The 8,343-nt window shown below is 34.8% G+C and overlaps 1 protein-coding gene across 1 annotated transcript; it reads left to right on the top strand.

Annotated features, from left to right (window-relative positions):
• The first annotated feature begins 4,159 nt into the window (after window positions 1-4,159).
• On the top strand, window positions 4,160-8,125 carry LOC141430878 (uncharacterized). Its single transcript, XM_074091741.1, has 2 exons — window positions 4,160-4,246; window positions 6,111-8,125. Exons 1-2 carry the CDS (start codon window positions 4,199-4,201, stop codon window positions 6,678-6,680), a joined length of 618 nt encoding a protein of 205 aa, XP_073947842.1. The 5' UTR covers window positions 4,160-4,198; the 3' UTR covers window positions 6,681-8,125.
• The last annotated feature ends 218 nt before the right edge of the window (window positions 8,126-8,343 follow it).

Raw genomic sequence — 8,343 nt, 5'->3', positions numbered from 1 at the left:
AATGCTCGTATTAATAATCGCCTGTTACTGTATGTGCAAGCATTATAACGGAGATGGCATACGGCGGATGGATATTGTATCGAAATGCGACTGCCTAGTTATGAAGAGGCAACTAGAGTAGCTACTGCTTTAGCTACAAGAAGACGTCGAATCGATAATGCGACTTCTGATAATGTTCATGAGACTGATACTCAAGTAGATGAAGCTACTGGAGACAGTGAAAATAGGATAAGTAATACTCAAGACGACAGTGGTGTTTCATTTAAGTTGGGAGAACATAGTGATGTGAATTCTAGCGGTCGATACAGAAAAGCTAGTAAATCTAATGATGCAGATGATAGCGGTGTGAAATCGGCTAGTGGTGATGATACCGTTGATAAATTTGATGATGTTAGTATAGGTAGTGAATATGATACTGCTAGTGGTAAGCAGTGTGGGGCTCCAGAGCACCATCACCTTGGCTTAATTTCTAATAAATTTTATTAAAATAAGGTAGTCATTTTTATTCGTCAGTCTTGCAAATAAGCTTGTACTAAACTTATACTAATACGCAATAGGCATATTTAGTGTTTAGAAGACGTCGAATCGATAATGCGACTTCTGATAATGTTCATGAGACTGATACTCGAGTAGATGAAGCTACTGGAGACAGTGAAAATAGGATAAGTAATACTCAAGACGACAGTGGTGTTTCATTTAAGTTGGGAGAACATAGTGATGTGAATTCTAGCGGTCGATACAGAAAAGCTAGTAAATCTAATGATGCAGATGATAGCGGTGTGAAATCGGCTAGTGGTGATGATACCGTTGATAAATTTGATGATGTTAGTATAGGTAGTGAATATGATACTGCTAGTGGTAGCAGTGTGGGGGCTCCAGAGCACCATCACCTTGGCTTAATTTCTAATAAATTTTATTAAAATAAGGTAGTCATTTTTATTTCGTCAGTCTTGCAAATAAGCTTTGTACTAAACTTATACTAAATACGCAATAGGCATATTTAGTGTTTTGACGACCAGATGGCCTAGTGGTTAGAGAACCTGACTACGAAGCTTGAGGTCCCGGGTTCGATTCCCGTGTCGGGGCAGATATTTGTATGAAAAATACGAATGTTTGTTCTCGGGTCTTGGGTGTTTACTATGTATTTAAGTATGTATCTATCTATATAATTATATTTATCCGTTGCTTAGTACCCATAACACAAGCTTTGCTAAGCTTACTTTGGGACTAGGTCAATTGGTGTGAATTGTCCCGTGATATTTTTTTTTTTTTTTAGTGTTATAACTTACAGTATATAAATAATTATTTATGTATCGCTTACTATGTCTGGTGTACAATAAAGAGTCTTTGTATTGTATTGTATTATTTTAGAGGCTGTTTCACCACCCATTGATTAATTTAAACTGATGAATAAATGTGATGCTGTCTCCGTCTATTCGCACAAAACAAACAAAGACAGCATCACATAATTATATATATAACTATAATATAATATATATAACTTAAACCTCCGAAGAAAGAGCTATTATAATATTGTGATTATAATTAATAATATGAGAATAAGTATATCGAAAAAAAAACATCTAAGTGTGGATAATATTAATAACAATAAGAATCAGTAAAAGCACGTCTGTGACTGAGATAAATCAAGTGTTAAAAAATTTGAATTAAAGAAAATTCTGACATAAATAAAGTGACTAAATTTATTCTCTCTGTGTGCTCACTGTCGCTTATCTAAGTAATCGCTTTTTCACTTTTTTTTGCTCTTAAAACTATTGTTTTGTTTTTAACATCAACATTTACTTATTACTTATACAATACTCTTTATCCTTATTTGTTAATGACCTTTTTATTTTTAACAACATGGACAAGTGAAATGGAAATCTAAATTTTCTTATTTTAATGTCGAATGAATTGTGACTTTTTTATCTGATTTTCTTGTTTCTATGTAAAGAATAACGTAGTTTATTAGCATTGTATCCAGATAATAACTGTTATTATTGAAAAAGCGTCTCAAACTCTGATCAATGATTTCAATATTATTTACAATACGATACGATTTTACGATAGCGTGGCTTTTTATGATATTAAAACTGAAAATGTTTTAAATATTTTATATTAAATTTATGAAATTAATTAAGATTGGTTCTTGGAACCTTTTGTATTTTTTATTTCAATTCCATAATTTTACTTTTACGGTCATCCCGTAAAACCTAAATTGAAAATACAACACAGACACGAATTTCCCCTATTCACCACATATCTCAGCTTGTTTGTTTCTTATTTACTTAAGCAGTGACGCTAGCGACATCTATACCGTACTAGCCCTCATCGAGAAACTTTCGGCATTCTTTGCACCATTCCATTACTAAAAAAAACCGGCCAAAGTACGAGCCAGCAGGGCTACTACGAAACTCGAAACTCGAAGTTCGTGTCGTGCGGTCCCTCTGACACTTATACTATTTAATACGAGAGCGAGAGGGACGGTACGATACGAATTTCGAGTTTCGTAGTAGCCCTGCAGAGTCGCGCACGAAGGTCCGTACCATTTTCTATACAACATTAGACATTAGTAAAAAATGGTTGTATGGGAGCCCCCCTTAAATAATAATTTTATTTTATTTAATTATTTATTGTTAATTGAATTATTGTTGTTCGTAAGCCGTGGTGGCCTAGTAGTTTGACCTATCGCCTCAAACCCCGGCTCGCACCTCAGAGTTTTTCCAATTTCATGTGCGGAATTACATTTGATATTAACCACGAGCTTTGCGGTGAAGGAAAACTTCGTGAGGAGACCTGCACAAACCTGCAAAGCAATTCAATGGGGCGTGTGAAGTTCTCAATCCACACTGGGCCCGCGTGGGAACTATGGCCCAAGCCCTCTTTTTCTGAGAGGAGGCCTGTGCCCAGCGGCGGTGGGACGTATATAGGCTGGGATGATGATGTTGATGATGATGTTGATGATGATGATGATGATGATGATTTATTGTTAAAGTGAATATACAACTAAATATTCTGTGAATATTTCAAGTGTCTACCTATTGCCATTACGCCAAAAAAATCATGTTTTTTGTATGGGAGCCCCTCAATAATTTATTTTATTATGTTTTTAGTATTTTTTGTTATAGCGACAACAGAAATACGTCATCTGTGAAAATTTAAACTGTCTAGCTATCACGGTTCATGAGATACAGCCTGGTGACAAACAGACAATGAGATGGACAATGAAGTCTTAGTAGTAGGGTCCCGTTTTTACCCTTTGGGTACGGAACTCTAAAAATGGTGCATTTAATGACCAGATTCTCTGTTGACTTAGGAGTGCGAATATGGTGATGATGAAGATAAATTAGGCAATGATACAGATTAAAGGATCAATAATTTCATTGTGATACTGATACTCTCATCAAAATTATTGGACACGTATTGAAAATTCTCGAGTGGAGACCGCGGATTGGCAAGAGCAGCGTAGGACGTCCACCAACGAGATGGACGGATGACCTAGTTAAAACCACGGGTTCAAAGTAGATGCAGGCCGCTGCCAACCGAAGCGACTGGAGGTCTAAGGGGGAGGCATGTCCAACAGTGGACGTCCTACGGCTAAGATGATGATGATGACGATGATTTGACTGTCTTAACAATTCTTAAGTAAATAGGTATAATAATGGAATGGCTGTGTTTTAAATCCACCTATCTTTATAATAATCAATATTCCGCATCACTTTGTTAAAATCTGGCTACCAAGTGAATAAGTATTGTGTACAGTCAAACTGGAATGGATGGATGGAATGTGGGATGAAACCTTTTAATAAGTACTCGTAATTAATTTTACAGATTTTTGCCACGGAAAAATCATAGTGAAACCCCTTACTTTTGTGTGAACGTGTTATTAGCGCAAAGGTTCCATCCTAGTACATGATTCTTGTACCTGCTCACTCACTTTACTAATGCTGCTACAGATTAAACCAATATCAATCTTATTTTGTTCGGAGCCAAAGTGGATTTGCATTGCATCCAGTGGCATTCCACTAGACTTACCCTCTTTTCAAATTGTAAAGAAACACAATTTTAAATGGAATTGTTTTGTCGGTTGTAATCTAAGGCTAATACTCACTTTGAAATAAACTTATTGGCATTATGTACTGATACAATTAAAATCTGTATTAGAATCAAATGTGATAATAGATCAAAATAGATCAAAATGTATACGGAAACGACAGCCAAAATAATATTGGGAATAGGACTAGCGGTAAGCAAAACTTAATACATAATAACTAAGTAGCTATTGCCCGCGACTTTGTCTTCAAGGTATAGGATAGTTATCCAGAGTCGCAAACCGTCAGCGGCTATGAATGCGAACAATGCTGATCCTACAATGCACGTCTATGGCCCCTTGCATTTTACACCTAGAGTCCTGCTCCTCCGGGCCTGTCATCCAATCCTTAAAAGCCTCACCGCTAAAGAAGGCCTGCTTCCCTAGCCTTAAAAGCCTCACCGCTAAGGAAGGCCCTGCTTCCCTAGCCTTAGAAGCCTCACCGTTAAGGATGGCCCTGCTGCCCAAGCCTTAGAAGTCTCACCGTTAAGGATGACCCTGCTGCCCTAGCCTTAGAAGCCTCACCGTTAAGGATGCCCTGCTGCCCAAGCCTTAGAAGTCTCACCGTTAAGGATGACCCTGCTGCCCTAGCCTTAGAACGGCGTGAAGAGGTTACAAGCAGACAGACAAGAGTTACTTTCATATTTATGAATTAATATGGATTAATTATCTATTATTAATTATCTTAAGCTTATTGTAGGGTAACAAATTTAATAAATAAATACATAAAACTTGATTATTTACAGTAATAGTTTTAACTAATAACTACACTATAACTAGGAGTTGAAAGAAATTATAAAAGGATCCCCCGCGGCATGGACCCACAGATGCTGGCAGCATTTCCTCGCTGTATAGCTATGCTGATACGTTGTGCGAGAAAGCTGCCAGCTCTTCTGTCCCTTGTGGTATCAGAAAGTCGTTTTGACAATTAGATTAGATTAGATTAGATTTATTTATTACCTAATGAAAAAATACATTATAAATACATGTCAGGTAATTATAAGAAATTCACAAAATTCTCGTCAAATTGTATACATAATAATAATAATAATAATAATAGGTATATGATAGTGGTAAATTAAAAAACATTATCAGCCAAAATAAATAGAATTAAATTTAAAAATAGTAATAATAATAATCCTTCTTTATAAAGAATTTTTGCGTTGGCCCCCACGGTCCTAAGGTCTCAACCCCGAATGGGACAAAGTTGTATTCAGGGCCAAGACCTTTATATTTGTTTACCTTCAGTTTTTCCGCCGCATCTGCTGCTGCACCGGCTTGATTAACTGTTCCGTGGACGTGGGAGGGAGCTAGGTGTGTCCACGCAAGTAGCGTCCCACACGGGTAACATATGCTCAACTTATAATATGTATGTATCATGTATTTACTAGTATAGATACTACACTGACGCTGACGGTGACGTTGGCTGCAGTGTTAAGTATATGTGATAGTGAAATATATGCATGTACGAGTACAGCCGACCAAACTAAATCGTATAGCAGGGTGGAAACTTTGTGCTACTAGTGTTATGTTGATACCCCATTCTTTTGTCAAGTAAAGTGAAATTAATTATTAAAAAGTCCTTTTAGCATCACACTACAGCACAATGTCTTTAATTTTTCTATCATCTTCTATTTATGTTTTTACTGTGTTTTTGTTGTGATGTAGTGTGTTTTTGTTGTCAATAAATGTTGTGAGTTTGAGTATGAAAAAGTTCCACGCTGGTACATGAATCAGTTTGTTTGACTGCATACTAATGTCATCATCTAATATCAGCTTTCACTTGTCGTACTGTAGACCACAAGCTTCCTCTCATATTGACGGGGCTTGGGACGTAGTTTTTATGGGGGCAAAGCTCACGTTATAATTTGAAATACTTTGCACAGTACCTAAGTTCCCAAAATCTCAGAAGTGCAAGCCTAGGTAAATCCACGACCCCCTGCTTGTGAGAGCATAGGTGAAACGAGGCTGTAGGAAACATGACGCTACTGTCGATAATCATGAACTTTATCTATTTCAGACGGCGCTGCTTTTAATATTGTTGGTCTGTGTCTGTATCTGTAAAGATTTCTACGAAGGCTGCTGCTATAGAAATAGGAACAGAGTTTTAGAAGAGGACATACAAAATACGCAAGCCATTGAAATGCTACCGCCAGATTTCGTAGACGTTGCCAGAGCTGCTAGTATACTAGCTGGTGCTTTAGTAACAACACGGCGACGACAACTAAACCTTGGAGATGATGATGTTACTTCTGGTAATAACAGTAATAATGAAAATGATGAGACCGATAGACAGTTAAGTGGTGAAGCTTCTGGGGATGGCGATAAAGAGACTGAAAATAGAGGAGCACGTATTAAAAGAAAGCGCAGGGTTACATTTAATTTGGCAGACGATGACGATGCAGGTTCTAGTAGTAAAGACAAAAAAGATGATAAATCTAAGTCTCCCGATGATAGTGATGTCAAATCTAGTAGTGATGATGATACAGTTGACAAAGTTGAAGAAGTAAGTAGCAATGATGATAGTGCTAGTAGTAGCAGAACAGGAGGAGGAGACGCCAAAGCATTATCACCTTGGGCTGATTTTTAATGAATTGACAGATTACCAATCTATGACTAGGTATTTAACATTGCATATTTAATATTGTTACTTGTTTTTTTTTATAATTATTGCAATATAACAACGTTTAAATTCAAACGACTGAAGAAAGCCATTAGACCTTATATTATCAAACTTTGCAATTTTCATATTGTCAAAATAAAAAAGCTTAAAAAAACAAGTGCCTGAACTAATTTTTCTCCATAATTTAAATTTATTTTCATACACTATGAACTTGTGGGATTTCGGGAATTGCTTGAACCTTAAAAAATATTCAGTCATTTTAAAGTTCTCGATCCATTGGTTTTGATTAATGTTTATTATGTTTGACATTTTAAATAATAACTAATTTATTTAATGTACTCTTTTCTAGTTATTATTGTATTTTTTTTCTATTTATTGACAAAACAATCATAACAATTATTTTATTTTAACCAGCTTAAATGTAAATAGTTACATTTTTAACTAACTTTGAACACAAATTCCACTGTTTTAGTTCCAAAATACGGTGTTTTTTATGTGTACCTGAACTGTAAGTTGTTTCTTAATCTATCTATTCACATTAATAAAAATGATAAGAAATAATAAATATTGAATATCTGACTCAGATCTGTGTGGATAGATTTAAAACCTTGACAAATGAAATGACAATAAAAAATGTTTTTAATGTCGCATGAATTATGATAACTATAAGAAGTAATTTAGGATTATCTTATCAAGTGTTTGCGTAAATTGTGAAATAGTTTTTAATATCCAAAAGGATTTAATAGTTTTTATGTCAACTTTTGATAATAATATAACTATGTGACACATGGTGATTAACTATAAATAAATTGATATTTATTTTGTACATGGATATTTTTCTATCCTTTTCTAGGTTATTTATTTTCAAATTAAATTAATTATACTGACAAGCAATTTAAAAACAAAGTTTTTCATGAAAATTTATCAATCATGTACTTTGCATGTCAAGCACATAATGAATTACACTCGGTTGAATTTTCGTTATAATCTTGGCCTATTTAAGTACGTTATAATACACAGATTAGCCTTTTTCAGGCGGAACCTACAAAAGATAGCCATATTTTTAATTAACCTGGCCAAAGCATTATGAGAGGCTAGGAAAGTAATCTAAATTTAAAAATTTTAGGCATAAATGATAGTGGTGTTTTTTGAAACTGCAATAATTTCACAACAATAATTTGGTTTTATTTCATAGATTATAAATTTACCAATAGAATCGGTTTCTAATCAATTAACATAAGTGTCAATGTCAATTACTGAATCGAAATGAATAATCATATTTTCTTTACAGATTTTGTGATTTGTCAAATAAATATTAAGAACTTTCAAAAATATAACTGTAAAATAACATGCTTGTAAAGCGATATTGGGCGTCTAGGGACACCTTAAGAGTTTATAAAAACCAGAATCGTCTTGCTGTTTGATTTTCGCCACAAATCCTGCCGTCAGTTTAATCAAAAAGTATTTTATTTGTTTGAAACTATGATCAATTTGCAATACACCAAGTAGCATTTTAATATGTCTTACCTCCACATTTCTAGTCCTAAAATAACTTCTTTTGTTGCAATATAGGCCTTATTGTCTAACACACTTGGTATCACAATCGCTTATACCACTTCTATCTGTCACA

The sequence above is a fragment of the Choristoneura fumiferana genome, chromosome 9 (assembly GCF_025370935.1).
Source record: "Choristoneura fumiferana chromosome 9, NRCan_CFum_1, whole genome shotgun sequence".
Lineage (NCBI taxonomy): Eukaryota > Metazoa > Arthropoda > Insecta > Lepidoptera > Tortricidae > Choristoneura > Choristoneura fumiferana.
The sequence above is the reverse complement of the archived record's forward strand: the minus strand, read 5'-3'. Positions and strand labels throughout refer to the sequence as shown.